This window comes from Scardinius erythrophthalmus, assembly GCF_964197995.2.
Source record: "Scardinius erythrophthalmus genome assembly, chromosome: 21".
NCBI classification, from domain to species: domain Eukaryota; kingdom Metazoa; phylum Chordata; class Actinopteri; order Cypriniformes; family Leuciscidae; genus Scardinius; species Scardinius erythrophthalmus.
The window spans coordinates 26906411-26926137 of NC_138241.1; the positions used below are offsets into that span (position 1 = coordinate 26906411).

Here is a 19727-nt window from a genome sequence, read left to right on the forward strand (position 1 = left end):
GTCTCACCAAGGCTACTTTTTTTAAATAAAAAAATACAGTAAGAAAGTAATATTGTGAAATGTTATTACAATTTAAAATAAATGTTTTCTATTTAATATATTTTAAAATGTAATTGATTTCTGTGAGGGCCAAGTTGAATTTTCAGCAGTCATTACTCCAGTCTTCAGTGTCACATGATCCTTCAGAAATCATTCTATTATGCTGATTTGCCGCTCAAGAAGCATTTCTTATTATCAATGTTAAAAATGTTTGTGCTGCTTAATATTTTTGTCTGTGTATTTTTTTATTAGCATGTATGTCACAATGACTAAGAACATGGAACATCCAAATCTGAATGAAATTACATTATAGAAACTTTATATATTAAGAGATTTTGGCATCTGCGTTATGAGACACGCTAGCTTACTATGAATACTTTCTTGTATTTAACACGAAGTTTCCAGAAGAACGAACACAAATACTGCAATGTCACTCCCTATCCGTCTAGTGCTGATTGATCCGTGGCAGCCAAGCATGAGATCAAGCAAGCCGTCCGCTTGAAAGTTTCCATTGCCTTAAAGTCAGATGCCAAATCCCCATTTGTCAATTTCTAATCTAATGTGCTCTTGTGATGTCAGAACAACTGGAAGCAATCCCCACCAGTAAAGTTTTTAACATGCTGCACATTTCATGCCTCATTGACTTGTGTTAGGCCGTTTTAGGTTGTAGTTTATAGCCCTTGGAGTACAGAAAAAGAAAACGCAAGCAACATCAAAACATAGAAACCTCAATTCCACATCTGCATATATGAACTACGCTTCCAATGAAACTGGTCTTGAAAATTAGAATACGGAAAGCTCTGGAATATCCTTTTTGTGGGCTATACTTGAGTGCTTTGAATTGCTAGATCCAGTCCACAATGTGAACCATTAAATCTCCAAAATATTCTTGGTTAAGATGAGGTTCTTGAGTTTAAGGCTTGGACACCAACATATTCAAAACCCCCTCTACTGGCTCCTGCCTGCCACACACAGGAAAACATCCAGTAATCTGGACAGCTGACTCCCTCTTCCGCAGTTCTTTGGGTGTTTAAAGGAGGAAGGGGTGTTGAGGGGGTGATGAACATCTGCCACCAGTTTGACGTGAGTGACTGTGAGGTTTTGCTCTTTTCAGACTTGTGTGGTGGTGGCAGCTTGAATGTGCTGTTAACTGCACCTCCACGCTGACTAGGCACTTGCTACCCCCTAGCACAGAGCCTGAGACTGACGGCCTTTGACACCTGCCATTTTGGCCCTTTTCTAGGCAAAAAATGTCATAGTGTTTAGACTTGGCATTGGTCTGATATCTCATGATTGTTTTTTTTTTTCTCTTTTGGGAATCCCTTGGGTCTGCTGGCAATGAGTAATTGGCCAACATTTTTATAATTTTTTTCATAAGAATGTCATTTTTTGTTTCAGCTTACGTGAAAGACAAAAGACAGGCTTTAGTAAATTTCACACATTTGATGATGGTATATTGAGCTTAAATTATTTTTCATTTAAAATTATATATTGCTTATAATCTATATCCCATTCAGTGCACATTGAAATAAACTTAATTTTATAGTTATATACACTACCATTCAAAAGTTTGGTCTCAGTTAGAGTTTTTTTTTAAAGAAATTAATATTTTTACTCTGCATGGATGCATTAAATTGATCAGAAGTGAATATTCAAAACAATTCTATTTCAAATAAATTCTGTTCCTTGAACTTTCTGTTCCTCGAACTTTCTGTTCCTCAAAGAATTCTGAAAACACACAAAAAAAACCCCACAATGGTTTCCACAAAAATATTAAGCAGCACAACTGTTTTCAACATTGATGATAAGAAATGTTGATTGAGCAGGAAATCAGCATGTTAGAATGATTTCTGAATGATCATGTGACACTAAAGACTGGAGTACTGATCACAGGACTAAATTTCATTTTATAATTTATTAAAATAGAAAAATGATTTCAATTGTAATAATATTTCACTATATTACCTTTTTCTTGTATCCAGTTTAACATTTATCTTTCATAGGATAAATGCATAATGATACGTTTATTCACAGAGACCTCATAACTATAAAAACTGGGTAGTTTTTGCCCTGAAAAGCAAACTAACAGAAAAGTTGATTCGAAAATAAGTAGCAGGCAAATTTTCTACTCTACTGCATACATTATTTTTTTTTGTTTAGCTAATTTACTTAATAGTTTGCAGGGCCAAAACTTTCATTGTGTAGAAGAATTTAGAATTTCCTCACCTTTTTAGACAAAAACAGCAAATTTTGTCTTAAATTTAACCAGTAATATCAAGAACATTGGACTTCTGTCTACAGGTTTGGAGATACTGTGACGATATTTCATCACCCCGCAGACAGATCTGATGAATGCGTTTAATTAGAACATGTGTTTAGGGGGCAAGTATCAAAGTATGTATCCATCTCTTGGTGTCACCCGGTGGTCATGGACATTGGGAGGGGGAGATGGACCAGCCTGGAGGATGATGACAAACACAGAGAATACCACAATTACTTCCAGTTAGAGGGGGCCCGGCCATGACTTTGCCCAGAGACTCTCATAGAGAGATGATAGTCCCCAAAGTGTGGGTGTATTGAGTGTGAGTAAGTGAGTGACTCTCAGACCTCAAGGGTCATCAAGTCATCTGCTACACTTGCAGGCAGGTTTTGTCTTTGTTCTTATGCTGGGCCGAGTGCTCACAGCCTTCTGCTGCCTGCCCTTTTACAAGTTCAGCCGTGCCCTTAATGAAGAGAAGTGGTTGGTCGATGGGATGCATATCCATGTCAGAATGGTTCAGGGCTTGTACCCATTAACCCTTGCAGCCCTTCTGATTTATTCAAACATGACAGGTTCCTCTCTTTATCAATATCAAAAACCTGCTCTCTCCTTTGCTGTCCTTTTCTGTCTTTCAGCACTGCTGTCATATCATTCTGGTGGAAAGAATGCAGACACATTCTGCACACTGAAGGACTAGTGCTAAAGAAACTATATTAGTTTGATAAGGACTGACATGAAATGAATATCACAAACTATAATTAAACTATAGAATCAACCACAAACTATAAAAAAACTGAATTTAATAGAATATTTAATTAACATTTAATTTATTTGAAGGTTCTTAAAATTAGAGATGGGCATATAGTGAATTCAAGTAATCTTTTACATGAAAATTATAAGTAAAAAAAAAGTATTAATTTGATATTCTTTTCAGGAAAAAAAGAACAATATGCATCAAAAAGATACATTTTAAAAAATAAATGTAAAAAAATTATTAGTCAATTACTTGTACACACCCTGAGTCAAGAGGAAATACATTTGTGTAATAATAATTATGATAAAAACAATAATTATTATTATTAATAATTTAATTTGTATTATTATTTCTATACATTGTATATTATAATTATTAAACTAGATAGTTTATTATAATTACATCATTCTTAATATATTATTAGAATTTATGTAATTATAATAATATATTGTTTAAAAGGTCATATTCTCATATTTAAAAGTAATGCTTTGTGAATGTTAGTAAAGGCGTAATGCTTAGTGACTGTTTATTGGCCTTGCATTGTCTCTGTGTATGTCTGAAGGAGACATTTAGATAACTTTCCATCCTTTCATTTCATGAAGAACAATTTGTTTTATTTATATGGTTTATTTATCGTATTTTAAATAATATGTGGTTTTATATTTATAGGAGTTTTATTTGAATGTTTATCAGGGTTGGCATGTGTTTCCTTCTTAATTTGTTAATAATCTTTCTAATAACCTGCTCCACCGTGACCACTAGGTCATATGCCAGGGCTCGTTAGTCCTGTCATCGTGGCTACTGTATCTGTCAGCTATTGGAGTGAGAGGGAGGAGGGGAAAGGATCTGGGAAAATGAGGACACCAGTCAAACTGGTGGTCCATGTCACAAAGCCTCTGCATCCTGTCATAAGTATGATGACACTAATTGGCAAAGTTACCCAAAGAGCCCTTAGGCACCAATAGAGAGGAAGCAAATGTAATGGAGGCTGCAGTGGTGATCTGCCCTAATTTGTATGGTCATTCTGTAACAGTGGTGATAATCATGTGCGGAGGACATTTATCCTCGCTGATGTTTTCAGAGAGAGTTGTAAAGGAAGTTGTAAAGGAAGGAAAGGCTGGTTTTGAGGTTTTAGAAAAGGAAAAAATTGATCACTTGCATAATAACATTTAATAAAATTGTGTAAAAAAATTATCTTTCAGATTTCTTTGTTAATTGTATTTAATAATTTACAGAATTATTAATGTATAATAATAATAATAATAATAATTATTATTATTATTAAAGTAGCTGCAATCATCAATCTGTTCCAGCAAGACTGTTTAACATTTATTTAGACTAGTTTTTCATAAATATAGTAGACAAGCACATTTACCATTATGTCCTCTAGATGGCAGTATTTACCCATATTTTCATATTTTCCTTGGCGTTAGATTACTAGAACATTTTATTGCACAAATGAATGGTTCAAACTCTTAATATGTGAATCAGTAGTATTTTGCAGTATGTTAGTGGTTAAATTGTTGAAACTTGTGTTTTATGTGGTAATTATTGTTAGTGTTGTATTTGTAGCTTATCAGATTTGTTGGTTCAGGTTCAAGTAGAGTTAACTTTACTGATGGAAATATAACCGAGTGCACTCTTTCACCTTTGAGCCTATGTGGTCGTCACCCTGCTCCCTGCGGTGGGACTGACTCTGCAATTAGTGTAATATAAATCACTTTGAGTGGCAAGCAGAACAATACACATGCTACTGAAAATGTGTTGAGAGTCAATCTACTGTAGTTGACGCCCAAGTGAGAATCACTAAACCAGTGATTCACAACAAGGTGCATCCAAGGGAGTACTTGGAAAGATGCCAATGCTTTGCTAAATGTTTGTGCTGTCAGATGTTTTAAATAACTATTAGCAATTAATATCATGTTTGCACTACTCTAAGGAATAAATATTCCTCAAAATATGCATGTACAGATTGTAAATGTGTATGGATTGTAACAGAACATTCTAAATGTGCATGGCAGCACAGAAATCAGTTATAACCTCAAAAATGCAGTTATAACATTCTGAACTCAGGAAAAAAGTTTGATACATTTTAAAAAATAAATGTAAAAAAATTATTAGTCAATTACTTGTACACACCCTGAGTCAAGAGGAAATACATTTGTGTAATAATAATTATGATAAAAACAATAATTATTATTATTAATAATTTAATTTGTATTATTATTTCTATACATTGTATATTATAATTATTAAACTAGATAGTTTATTATAATTACTCAGGAAATATTATAATAACTCAGGAAAAAAGTTTGTCAAAAAAAAAAAAAAAAAAAAAATTCTAATTTTCCAATGAAAACAGGGCTGAGTTTGTGTGTTGTAGTATTTCTTCCATGCATTGCTGTGTACTCTAAACTCCGGTTCCTGCTGTATCAACTACAAGCTTTCTATGGAAATGTATTTAAATGGACTCTTTGGTCTGACGCCTCCTAGATGTACTGAGGGAGCTTCATAAGTTCACTGGGGTCTTCATGAGGTTACCTCTCTGATTTCCTTGGAAGCCAGCTTCAGTGTGTCTTTGTTGTTTCAGCATAACAGATGAAGCAGGAGCGTCCATCTACAGTGTGAGTCCTGAGGCTGTTAAAGAGATGCCAGACATGGATCCCAACCTAAGGAGTGCAGGTAATTTACATATTCCTTCTTTCCACGCTCTCACAACTAGTGTTTGACCATTTTCTTTTTCTTTTTTTTATGTCTGATATAATGCAGATTTATGGAATGGAATTTAAAGATGTCGAATGAGACATACACAAAATCTGAAATCAAAGAAACACTTGTTTGTACATAGTTTTTGCTCAAAATTATCAACAAACACTAAAAACAGAAAATGTTTATCAGCCGTTGACAAGGTTATTGGCAGACTTTGTAATTGAGGCAAGGATTTAATATTATCTGTATTATTTGCCAAGCCTGCTAGTGCTAATAAATCAATAAATCAATAGAGTATTATTAAAAATATTAACAAACACACACACCAAACATATAATTAAATATAACAAAACAATAAATACAGTATTTTTTAAAATTAGTAAAAAAAATGGTGTAATAAAGATTAAAATACATTTTTTAAAGCCTATATACTATACATTAAAATAGTTTTGTCTAATCACATTTTACAAAATTCAATGCAGAGCAACACAATATACACAATTCAAAGTAAATAAAGAATCCTAACATTTTGACTATCTCTCGTTTAGTGTTTTAAGTTATTTACATTTAATGATAAAGATGCTTTTATATAAATGCAAGGCTTTGGTTTTAGGGTTTTGCAAACATACAAACTTGTGTACATGAAAGTCAAAGCTTCACTGGCAGGATATGTCTTGTTTTTCGTACTAACGTACTAACACTGAATGAAAGCTGTCCCTCTGAATGATTCTCCAGTTCCAAGTCTCCAGTCAAAGGCAACCGCCTTACCTGTCAGTCCAACTCAGCTCCCATTCAACCAGACCTTTACGTGCCATTTCAGTCAACCTTGTCTCCTTTGTCTGAAACAGGCTCCCTGTCTCCTTTAGGCCACATTCATTTCTCCAGTACTCGATACGTGGACTTCAGAAGAAGAAACAATCGTTTTTCACAGTCTATCAAACCATCTAGAACCATCTGTTTCTGTGAAACAGAACTTTCTGTAAAAAGGTTTGCCTGTGTTTAGACCACACAAGCACCCTCTACTCTAACAAAAATAAAAAAGCAAGGCGAAAAGTTTGGAAATCACTCAAATGTTCTCAAAAACAGGATCTGAGAATTATACCAGACTTCCTCTATAAAAGCAGTAAATCAGTATGGGATTAATCATAAATTTTCCTCTGGTCAAATGCAAGCGCAAACTAGGGAGCTATATTTATCACTTTTATGAGAGGCGTAAGAAATTGGACCGTCCTATGTGGGATGTGTGTCAATGTGTCCAGTGTTTTGTGTTTTACGCATTAAACACAATTCTACATCACTAGCATACTTTCTGCTTACTTTCTAAATTTCATGGTTCTTCAAAAATAACAAATAACTGTTTTCAAGATTGATAATAACAAGGAAGGTTTATTTCCCTCGCCCTGCATCTTACTCTCTCATTGGCTGTAGGTCGTGGCCAATGTCATTTCCAGTCAAAACACATTTCACACTGCAGGACTCGGGGTCGCAGACAGGTCTAGATATTTGGCATGCTACATTTTTCACAGGCATGAAATATTTCAGTGACGCATCGGTGCTTCTAAGTTTGCATCTTTGATAGCACACACTACTCGATTGTCACTCACGTGAACGAGCACCGATTTGCTTCCGCTTTCAAGCATTCATCTGTGATTTCCACGAAACTCCCTGCGAGTGAAAATCTGGGCTAAAATCATGCAGTGTGTACTAGGCATTATTGAGCACCAAATCAGCATATTAGAATGATTGCTAAAGGATCATGTAACTTCCTTCTTTCTTCTTCAGCCCTGTCGCTGTGTGCCGCTGTAGTCTCTGTACGTGAAGATGTGTGTGGGCTTTCCCACTCCCATATCTTTAGAAAATGCAAAAGAAATTAAAAGTAGCATTCTGCTGTTGTAGAGTGTTGTGATATAAACTACAGCAGTGCTCAGTGCATTCAATTATTAAATTATTAATCAACATAATGCAGGGGAAAAATTATAATATGAACTGCAGCAGTGCTAAACTGTTCACTGCATCATATAGTTAACAACATAAACAATCAATGTATGAATCCAACTCACTAAGACTGCCAACAGTTTCTTTTACATGCATCATTTTATTATGTCCATGTATGTGGTTACAGTCAAATAATATAAAACAGTGAAATCGCTCCAGAACTCTGTCCTGTCTTACCTGCGCTCGAGAGTAACGTGAGCTCCACTGACCGTCTTCAATCTTTTTGGTTGTTGCTTGTGAAATTCGCTGCTAATTTGTATAAAGTTAAAATTTTCGAGCTTTTGTCACTTGAGATGCCTACATTCGATTGCCAATGGTCACTGTTGCTCGTGTCGCCAGAAATGAATGGGATCATGTCGCTTTGTCACTGTGTGTCGTTGGCGGTGTGAATGGGGCTTTAATATACTTATGAACACCATGTCATAATTGAGTAAATCTTGGCATTTATACGTTAATGAATTTTTCATTTATATGACTCTTACTAACCTTCTCTGTCATGCCTGAGGTATAGAAAGGTGTTCATATCTTGATTGAGGACAATTGTTTCCAGAGGTGTTTGGCTTTCTATAAAGATCAAGGTGTATGTGCTCGCTGAAGTGGGTGACTGTTGAAGGAGGTTTTGAGGTGGCTTGCTGGAGCGTGATCACCAAGCCTCACTCGCTGCGTCTCCACATTGAACTCTGTGGGAAATTGCTGCCTGTAATAATATTTGGAAAGGGATGGAGTTTCAGCTCAGGCCTTGTACAGCGCACACAAACGCACTTCTCTCCACTCTCTGACTCTGTAATGTGTAGGTTGTGCTTGGGCAGAAAACCACGCAATGTCTCACATTCTGTCTTGTGTTTTCTGTCTGAGTCTCTCTCTCTTTCTTTCTCGCCCTCTGATTCTCGCACACATGGTTGAGTGAAGATGAAAATCTGACTTTCATTTGCTGACCTTCAGCAAGACTAGATAAAGCTAATGGAACAAGTGCGCCAAACTGCTTATGTTCATTTCATTTTATAATATTGTGTTTGGCTGGTCACATTTCCTGGAATAAGTTAGATTCCAGTTTTTCTGAAATGGTTTTTATTTCTCTTTAATTGAATTCTTATTTGACCTGACCTCTCTTAGTTGGCCCATGTCTTTGCCTGTGTATGACTATTTACTAGGAAAAGGGGATTCCTCCTAATCTCTAACCATTTCTCCTAATCTTCTCCATATCGCTTTAAAATATAGCATTCTGGGCAGAATTCAAATGGGTCCGATATGTTTTGTGGTCTGCGCCAACTCACTCATATGATCCGCTCTGTTCTATTGTGTCTCTGGGCCGGAGCAGACTGTGTGCGCGCTGCTGCGGTTCGCGTGACACTAACATGAAACCAGACTTCATTTGCCCCGATGGAAAGCATATTTACACTGTCTCAATCGTTCCCTATCTCCTATATAGCACACTGTGCGATATACCATGTAGAAAATAGTAAGCGTGTGAACAAGTGAACTGATTTTAGCCGCAGCTTCAGCGTCTATTTATAATGTATGGGGCTGGATGCTTCAGATTCAAGAGAGCATTTGATTGGACAGAAAATCTGATGAGTAGCTGAAGTGCAAAGAGATGTCATCAAAATCATTGCTCCATATTGGCGGAAGTGAGAGTCACTAAGTTTTGAATGCTTAGATCTTCAAAATGTGAATTTTGTCATTGTTTTGGCTATGCTTGCTTATAGATAACAGTAAGGCTAACATATTCATACTAAAAGCCAAAACTTTTTTTTTTTCAAAAAAAATTTGATGACTGAATATAATTGACGACAATGACATCAACAATAATAATGGATAAATGATAAAATGTGTATATTAATTTCTGATAGGTCTTTCTTTGCATCTATTTGCATACTGATTTGTGATTGGCCTTCCTTTTTCGCATCTATTTAACCATATATGGTCTCATTTAAACTGCAAGCACAGTTGTGTGTTGCAAGCCCTGATATTTCAGTAAATGCAAATCTTGTTTATTAATATAATCTGTGAAAATGTGATTACTGCAGTATGTTCCGCACAGGCCTTTGCATGATTTAAATACTCTAATTGGCATAGATTTATGCAAATGTGAGCTTAATTTATTCTTAATTGAGTCTGTGGGTTTATTAAAGTGTAAATATTGCTGTTCTCTTGAGGCATTCATTATTATATTTGAGCATTAACTGCACATAATGGTGAGATCATTTTCTTCCTGTATTCTTTTCTTTGTCCTCAGTGTCTATTGGGAGGCGTGTTCAGGATCCTTTAGCAGAGCTTATTAAAATTGACCCCAAACACATTGGTATTGGCACCTACCAGGTGAGTCACATCTCCTCTTCAAAAGCACGCTAATAATGGATTGTTAGTTCATTATTTAAGTGTTTTTATTGCAGTAATGTTTAATGTGTCTTTATTAAACGCGCTGTCAACAGCTGAGTGTCCTTTCCTTTCACATAATACTGTGTACATGATGTTGTGCCTGGCTCTGCTCTTGATGCAGTCAAATGTTTGAAGTGATTGTAGGCGCATTCCCAACTTTCTAAGCCAGGCTCTGATTTTTAGTTTTGAGTAATAGCAGTTTTAAACAGAAGTCAGCTGGACTAGTGAGCTAATCCTGTCTCTGACTGTTTGCTTTTGCAGTCTCATATTATGAGTAATCCATTTTTCTCATGAAATTAATTCTACTATGATTCCCAGTAGCATCATTTGTTGACTCAGGGCTGAGCCTGATTTGAGTTTTTTTTTTTTTTTTCTTCTTTTCGCTCTTACTTTTCATCTTTCGGTTTTTCACTAGCTGCCCTGCATACTTGATTTCTCTCTCCTGCCCTCTGCTGCTCTTTTTTTTTATACATCAAGATATTTAACTCTGCAGAACCGCTTGTTGTTGACTTTTTTTTATATGCACTACCAGGTTCCACAAAAATATTAAGCAGCACAACTGATTTCAACATTGATATAATTAAGATATGTTTCTTGATCAGCAAATCAGCATATTTGAATGATTTCTGAAGGATCATGTGACTAAGGACTTGAGTAATGATGCTGAATATTCAGCTTTGAATATTCAGCTTTCCCAATTACATTTTAAAATAAATAAAAATAAAACCCTTATTTTGGTAACACTTTGTAATAAGGTCTCATTTGTTAACAGTGGTTAATGAATTAACTAACAGATTAACAATGAGCAATAAATTCTAATGTTAGTGAATACAAATGTTCAAGTTCACGTTAGTTCACAGTGCATTTAATAATGTTAACAGATACAACTTTTGATCTTAAAAATGTATTAGTAAATGTTGAGGTTAACATTACCTAAGATAAATAAATTCTGTAGAAATATTGTTCATTGTTAGTTAATTTTAACTGATTAATAATGTTAACAAATAAAACCTTAGTGTAAAGTGTTACCCTTGTTTTAAATTGTAATATTTCATATGACTGTTTTTACTGTATTTTTGTAGTTTTTTTTCTTCCCTACTGTGATGTACAGTATGAGTAAAACGTCTTTTTGAACAAGAAAAAATGTAGGGTGTGACTTGATTTTGTCCACCAGAAATTGATTTGATGGTTGTGGTTGGCTTTTGCTGTGATCTCATGTGAGTGTCATCCTGCCCTCACGCCAGTAAACATTTCATCAGAGAAGATATGTTGTTGCAAGAGTAAGGGGAAGCTATTTTTATTAAAGATTATGATGGGACATAAATAAATAAAAATATTGATGTGCACGGATAAATCATTTAAAATAAACACTGAAATATTCCATAAAAAAATAAGTATGTCAACTTAGATTTCATGGTGACTTTGGGCGTTTTCACACCTATAGATTGTTTGTTTTGTTCCGAAACAGGGACTTAATTTGTTACAATGTTGCATTTTCTTCTTGGTTCGGTCTGCTTTCACAAGGCAACCTTTCAAAGCGTACCAAAATGTATTTATGCAAGTCACATGTGAGTAAAATTGTCCTCCTATTCGTCAGAGTTTCCTCTCTTTCATCCATCAAGATGATTGACAAGTTCGCTTCATGAGCTTATTGTGGCGCTTTATTTGTTACAGTCAAGATACACGCAAACACTATACGAATGTTATAATGCAGCTAGAGCAGGAATCTGGAACAAACGCTCTGGCGTGAAAGCACCCTAAATTTAGTTGTTGTTAAATCTGGGAGAGGGCAATTTAGATTACTAAAGTACTGTACAAAGTAATTGTAAATTAATTCCACTGCAACCTGGGAGCCATTTCCCAAATAAGGAGAGGAAAGAACGTCTTGCGTCTTTGCAAAGGATCAATATCACGTATCACATATTTCTCACTGCCAACTTTTTGACCCAAAAAACATGCACATATGCGGATACTCAAAGGTTTAAGTTAGCAGAGGATCAGGGTCACCTCACCTTGCCCCATTCACAGTGTGAGTGTTGTCTAGTGTGCATCACAGCGACCCCCTGCACGTCTGTCAGCACTTAGCGTTTATTTACCCTGCCACATAATCTGAGCAACACAAGATGCCTCTCCACCACACTGACATGCTGAGTGATAAGAGAGTGTGTGTGTGTGTGTGTGTGTGTGTGTGTGTGTGTGTGTGTGTGTGTGTGTGTGTGTGTGTGTGTGTGTGTGTGTGTGTGTGTGTGTGTGTGTGTGTGTGTGTGTGTGCACGCGTTTGTGTGTGTGAGAGAGAAAGAAGTTTACAGTATGTATATCTGTGTTGAGTAGACAAATACACTGGACCATGTATAGTGATCTTATTTCTTATCTTAAGTATCTTAAGTAGGGCCGTAAGCACTATAATCATTGACGGGAGTTATTAAATACCCACAACCCTCAATCATGGATATGAGGTTTTGAGAGCTATTTAATTGTGACAGGAAAAAAGGTATTTTAGATTGTTTCTGTAAGGTTTGCCTGTCTCAGTTTGGAATTCAATTAAAAATATATATTTTTTACTTTAAAAATCTTTCAGCACTTATATTGATACCAATACGCTAATAATTAAATTCATGGTATTGCTGATATAAAATTTCTAATATGCTTCAAATGGTGATACAGTGTGAAAAATGTATATTTATGTAGATTTACTTAGTCTTTTTATAAAAAATATATTTAGTTGACAGAAAAGGCTATTTAAATATAAACATATGGGAAATGAGCAAGTACAATGAAATATCTAATGTTGTACAGTGTATATATAACACAGACCAATACAGAAAAAACTCTAACAACAAATATGGACCGATATATTGTGCATTCCATAAAATGTAAAATGCTAAAAGAGAAGTAATACTGTGAAATGTGTGGGAACTTTTACTGTTAAATTGCTGAATTGCTCACTTAAAGATTTCACCTTCACATTACTTTTGATTGCACATCGCCCTCTATTGTTGCTTGTATTTTCATGACATGCCATTTAGTCAAAGTGGGTGGGACCTCTAGAGTTTAGCTTTATATAGTTAACTGTCAATCACTGAGACATAGGTGGAGTGTGTTCAGGTTTCCCAACTGCTTAAAGGTCCCAGAGGGCACATTTTACCATTTTACCCAGCTGTGAGAGAAAACATCGTACAAACCCCCAGATATTAAGGAAACTGTCACTCTCCTTGGTGCACTTTCCTCTGTGTTTCTCACCCCAAACATTTAAACCAGCAATAAACCATTTTTGTTATTATATTATGTTAATCAGTGTTTATAAAATATGTTTTTCTGGTCGCCTGCAGGAATATGCACATGTTAGCTTGTACTTTAATTTTTAATTATACAATAGGTTACATTTGAATGTTTGTTCACACAAGGACCAGTCTGTTGGTTACATAGATGTATTTTTACACCGTTTATTGCGTGTTCGGAACAGCAATAAGTAATCTATTGGTTAAAAAAAGTTCCAGAAGTGGTTTAGAAGCTTGTGTATAGAAAAAGCACCAGTGATGTCACTCCAGCCTTCTCTTTTTAATGAGTCTGCTGAGACTGTTCCCTCAGGGTAAAACGGAAGAGCGTGAATGAAGGTGTAAGTATTGACTGACAGGAAGCTGATTGACGATGATTGATAGCTGAGTCCAATTTCGCGTGGGAAAAAGGAAAAGTTATGCGCTCTGCTGAACACATTTACTCATTCTGATCATGTCTGATCTAGCTTTAATTTTTCCATCTTTTAACTATATGACTTTTCCCTCTGCTGAGTAAAGTCAACAATTAATTTTTATCTTTCTTGTCTTATGGCTGTTCCACATTCCATAGCAAAGAAAAGTAAAGTAAAATAAGTGTTTTTTCTCATGACTTTAGTGGGTGAGTCCAGTAGTGCATGGGTGCAGCTCATGTTCTGTTTGACAGGTGTTTACTGACTCCAGACCTGGTCTTCAGGCTTCACCTGAGGTAAAGGAAAGATGGCGCAGAGTGTAGGTGAGAAAAGTGTCAGAATTAGTCGTTAAAGTGTCAGCCCACTGCCAGGAAACTGCATCATCTTATTTGCTGCCAAAACGCTTTTTTGAATTCATGCACAATGTTTTTAGTGGAGCAAAGCAAGCTTTGAATAATTCTTATGTACAGAGTTCACAAGGCTGTGGCAACCTGGAAACATCAGGGAATTGTAAATATATATATTTTTTACTTCCTGGAAAAGTCATGGAATATTCTGAAGTGAATATTTTTTCTAGTAATGATCTACTCTAAAATATTTCATTGACCTGATATTAAGCTTGTATAGACGTTTGTTATTTATATTTTTTGTGGTTTATTTTTTAATCTGTTAAATCACTTCACACATTAATCTGATTGATTCATTAGCAAACCAGTCTGAATCGTAATGAAAATGCCTATTCAGTAATAACAAATGACTGGAAAGATCCTGGAAAAGTCAAGAAAAAATCAATGGTGAATATACACTACAGTTCAAAAGTTTGGGGTCAGTTTTTTTAATTATTATTTTAAAGAAATTAATACTTTTTTCGGGATGCATTCAATTGATTAAATGTGACATTAAAGGCATTTATAATGTACAAAATATTTTCAAACAATTTCTGTTCTTTTGAACTTTCTATTCATCAACGAATCCTGAAATATAATAAGCAGCACAACTGTTTTCAACATTGATCATAATAAGAAATGTTTCTTGAGCAGCAAATCAGCACATTAAAATGATTTCTGAAGGATCATTGAAGACTGGAGTAATGATGCTAAAAAATTCAGCTTTGCCATCAATCACAGGAATAAATTATATTTGAATATGTTTTAAAATAGAAACGGTTATTGTAAATTGTAATTATATTTTGTAGTATTAAGTTTTTTTGTTCAAATAAAGGCACCCCTGGTAAGCATAAGATACTCCTTTCAAAATCTTACTGACCCCCAAACCTTTAATGGGAATATATATTTTTCTACAAGTGCTTCAATGAATCTGTCAAATATGTAGACTGATTTATCGCTGAATGATTCGTTAGTGAATTGGATTGAATCACAATGATTTAAAAATTGTTTTTCCATAGTCAAAATAACTCTAAAGATCATGGAAAAGTCCTAAACATACAGTTTTCTATTAGTGCCTTATGAATCTGTCAAACTGGCTCAGACTGAATCAGAAAAATATGTCTCAAATGACTGGAAAGATGGAGATTCATTGGTCAAAAAGATGGGGAACATATATGTGATCTTGCAGTTAAGACGGCTCTTTTAAAAATATCTACAATTTCTACCTATTATGTAAATATGATTTAACAGCTCTGTCAGTCTTTGTCATCTCTTACACTGCTGTCAGTATGTCTTCAACTGTTTTCAGATGCCTTGTTTGGAGCTTTTGTGTTTTGCTGAAAACGTAGGTCTCTGGTTACGCAGGAGGCAGAGCTTTGGGAGGTATGTTAAGGAATCTCCTCAGTCAAACATCTTTGTGTGTTCAGCTCTCTGGGAAGTGTGTTTTCAGAGCCTGCAGCTGGTTAGATCTACATTGGGTCATGAGGGCGGGGAAAGAAGAGAAGAACTGATTGACATCTCAGAGTGGCAGCATTTCGTTAAAAAAAACCAAAAAAAAACTGTTAACTGGGCTCAGTGTGGACAGACATACTTTGTTCTGGCGCTGGGGCCTGTCCAAACCAAACAGGACCTCGCACCTGAATTTAATCCAGCGGTTTGTGTGAGCCAGGTTTTTTTTGTGCGTACGTGTGTGCATGGCTTGGGTCGGAAACCTCACCGTGGCTCTGCTAGGCTTGGTGAGGCAATGTAAGTGCGTATTTGTGTTACCATTGGTCCGTCCCCTCCTCTATACCTGGTGTGTTGGGGTCCGGGATATGTGTCTGTTCAAACAGAGGGCAGGTTTAAAAACTATGTGAACTCCCCACCACTTTTCTTCACCTATTCCCCAATGCTTTAATTGAGTTTTGGTTGTTTTGTCTTCAAGGTTACCACAGCGCTAAGCCATGTCAAAGCTCAGCTGTCAGCCACTCTTCCTACTGTGAATGAAGACCAGAGAGTGCGGCTTGTGCGCGTTTGAAGACAGATGGAAAGCTTAATATCGGCTTTAGGCGAGCATGGTCTTTCTCAGCCCCTCTTGGAGATGTTGGTTTGATTCTTAACGTATGATCTACCAGATACAGCTCAGCTTTGCACTAATTGAAATGGTTATGTAGTCTTCGATATATCCAGTAGGATTGACAGGAGATTGGAGAGATGATGTGGGTGAAAGCCAAAGCCTTTTTCAACTGCTACTACTGGAAGGATTTGAAGCGTCTAGGCTGATTTTTCACATCTGACCACAACAATCTCAACTTATATTTACTTTCGTGTTCAGCTTTGTTCAATTTGTCCACAGGCTTGATATGTTTTTAAAGCCTTCAATGGATAATTCACAAAAAAAGAGAAATCCAAACCTGTAGGACTTGCTTTCTTCAGCAAAACACAAAAGATGATGTTTTGAACATGGACAAGAAACACTGATAATATCTTATTTTATGTATGCTCTAGTAGATGCAGCTCAATGCATCTCAGTTTTACACTTAATTGAAATGATTATGTAGTCTTCGATATATCCAGTAGGATTGACAGGAAATTGGAGAAATAAGAGTGATGTGAGTGAAAGCTGAAGCCTTTTTCAACAGCAACTACTGGAAGGAGTCTAGGCTGATATTTCTAATGTCCACAACCATTTCAGCTTTGTTTGTACACTTGCGTCTTCAAAGCCTTAAAGTGTTAGTTCACCAAAAAGTTATTTCATTATTTGCTGACCTGCATGTCATTCCAAATTTTCTTTCTTTCCTGACATTTTTTCTTCTGCAGAACACAAATATATTCTGAAGAATGTTGCAACCAAACCATTTTGATGACTATTGACTTCCATTATATGGACTCAAAAAAGAAAAGTAATATCTCAAAATATTGTCTTTTATGTTCTACATAAGAAAGTCATACAGGTTTGAATGAGGGTAATCAAATGATGACCAAATTTTCATTTTTGTGTGAACTATCCCTTTAATTCGCTCCCTTCTGACCTTCCAGTGCCAGACGGCCCGACAGTTGATACGGATCATTGGCCGTTCTCTTGTTCCATTATATGCTGTTCATTTGACTTTTTCTCCCAGTATGTGAGAGCTACTATCGCAGTGGTGGCGTCCCACCTCGTAAATTAGTGTACCCGAGCACATAACTTCATGGAACATCCTTTAAAAATAGATCTGGGGGGCTTGATGATTGATGGCTTTCTAATGAGTGCGCATTCCATCAGCAGATCACAAAACCGCCCGGAGGCGACACTTTTTGGGTGTCTTTCTCTCTTAGCCTGCTCAAAGACTGTGAGAATTTTCGCTCCATCCGCGCTCAAGGCGCTTTATACAGCCGACCGGCTGCCAAATACTCAAAAGCTAACCTTAGGGTTTGGGAGCAGCTACATGGGAACCTGTCCACACACTTCTTAGGTTGCATCCGGCTATTATGCGGCAGTAGGTTTTTGCATGATAAAAATAATGACTTGTTTGTTGTTCTTTGTGAGAAGTGTCTTCAGCGTGCACTGATTTATTGATTATCAGCAAACTGTTTGTGATTTTAGCATTATAATCTGTTTGCGTGCGTCAGTGATGTGTTGATAAGTCTGAGTTACTGTTTTGAAATCACCATAAACATCACATGGAAAAATGCATTAAACTGTTTGCAAACTTGTGTGTGTCTGAGCAAATGAGGATCATTAGGAATGATTGGGCTGCTGTTGAATATCTCAGCTTCTGCCTTCAGGCTCTCATGTTTATTGTTTAGATTTCACATTTCATTTCAACACAGGCCTTCCAATAGCGTACAGCATTTTCACACCTCTCTTGGGTTACAAAGTAAAGGTATGAGAGATTTTGACAGAATTTTACAGCCGATAGTGTTCTCCCACATAAAGGCTGTTTTTGTGCAATAAATGTTTTGGCTGTCTAATATTACAGTTGTTTTTCCAGCTTACTAACTAGATTTAGGTGATATTAAAATCCTCTTTTTTTTTTTTTTTTTGCCAGTTGCAATGAACCGCATTAACCACTAGAGGCAAATGAGTGCATGCCTTGTGAGAGCTTTAAGACGGATCTGACATTTTTCACACTAACACTTGCCCCCAGGGGATGTTTAGTGCTCAAGATCTCAATGCCGCTACTGTTGTTTAAAACCATTGCCATTGATGTTTATTAAAAGTTTAAGAAAGTGCACAACCTGGTGCAGAATTATAACTAGGTATTGCAATATAAATATATTGAATGGTGTGATTCTTTTGTTTTGTCTGTGATGAATGATTTTATGTCTTTGCTTGGATAAGATTACTCCATTGAATACAGCCTGACAGTATTTATCACACAGACATCCTTGTTCCAGTGGCAGTCATCCGGATCTTGTCAGGTCAAAACATGCATTCTTCTCTTTGCTTTAACCCGCACAGCTCACCCACTCCACTACCTAGCATTCACTCAAGATCTCTTTCAACCTTAACCCACTGAGATGTTACCATTGTGCTGGTGTAATCCATGTCTATGTATCTTCACTCAGTTGTATCTAATACGATACTAGTCCATCACTCTGTTTGACATTGAAGGACTAAGCATCAAAACCTCATCACCATTGCTCTGCAAGAAAACATGGACCCTTTATAAGAGATACCCTGCCTTGCAGGAGTACAATTATTTTTTTATTTTATATTTTATATAAAATGGTATTTATTTTATTATTTTATTCACTTTTTACCTTTTATACTTGCCTTTTAGTTTTATTTCAACTTTTATTTTTTAATTATGTTACCTGTTTATAATTTTTTTAGAATCAGCCCACAAAATTCATTCTGCTATCAAAGAGAAGGAAAGTGTTCTTATCTCGTAGTGTATCTCATCTCTCCTTTTCTCAGAGTGCTTTGGTGCCTGTGTTTTGTGGACAAACAGGCAGATCTGCTAATGAGTTTACAAGATCAGATTTCTCTCAGCAACAACATTTGTTTTGAGGGTGATATATTTTTTTTTTTTTTTTTTTTTTGGTGTGTTGAACATCTGTTTCTCAGACCTCTTTGACATTCTCATTGTTTTCTTAGCCACATTTTCCCAGTCTGAATGTACTGTATTTTCTTACATTGGTTAACAGTTCTTCAGCTGGCACATTGTGTTGCTTTGTGTTTAATGTGAAACATGATTGCCATGGATGGATTCTAACAGTTAGTATTTATTGACTGACTAGTATCCACCATACATGTAGATATAGGAACCAAAGAAAAGGATATCTTTAATGTCATCCTCTAAAAAACGTTTGTTTAATACCACCTAAATTGGTCTGTTGATGAAGTTAGTTCATTTGTAATATGTCTGAGAATGATTAAAGCAAAAGATATTAAGTATCCCGATCCACACCATCTCAGACCCACCTTTTACTTTTTCCCCATTGGTTGTGCAATTTCAAACACTAACACTCTCTGAAAGTAAACCACTGTGTCCACATATGAGGGAAATATATCTTCTATGTCTTTGTTTATTATTTCTGCCTGTTCTTGTGTTA

At 35.9% G+C, this 19727-nt stretch overlaps 1 protein-coding gene across 1 annotated transcript in view; it reads left to right on the forward strand.

Annotated features, from left to right (window-relative positions):
• The window catches only part of srbd1 (S1 RNA binding domain 1), a 53902-nt gene that overhangs the window by 18859 nt on the left and 15316 nt on the right, over positions 1 to 19727 (forward strand). Inside the window, exons 15-16 of the mRNA XM_081350295.1 lie at positions 5644 to 5735; positions 9994 to 10076. Coding sequence (XP_081206421.1) covers positions 5644 to 5735; positions 9994 to 10076 — 175 coding nt within the window. The remainder of the gene's footprint in view (positions 1 to 5643; positions 5736 to 9993; positions 10077 to 19727) is intronic.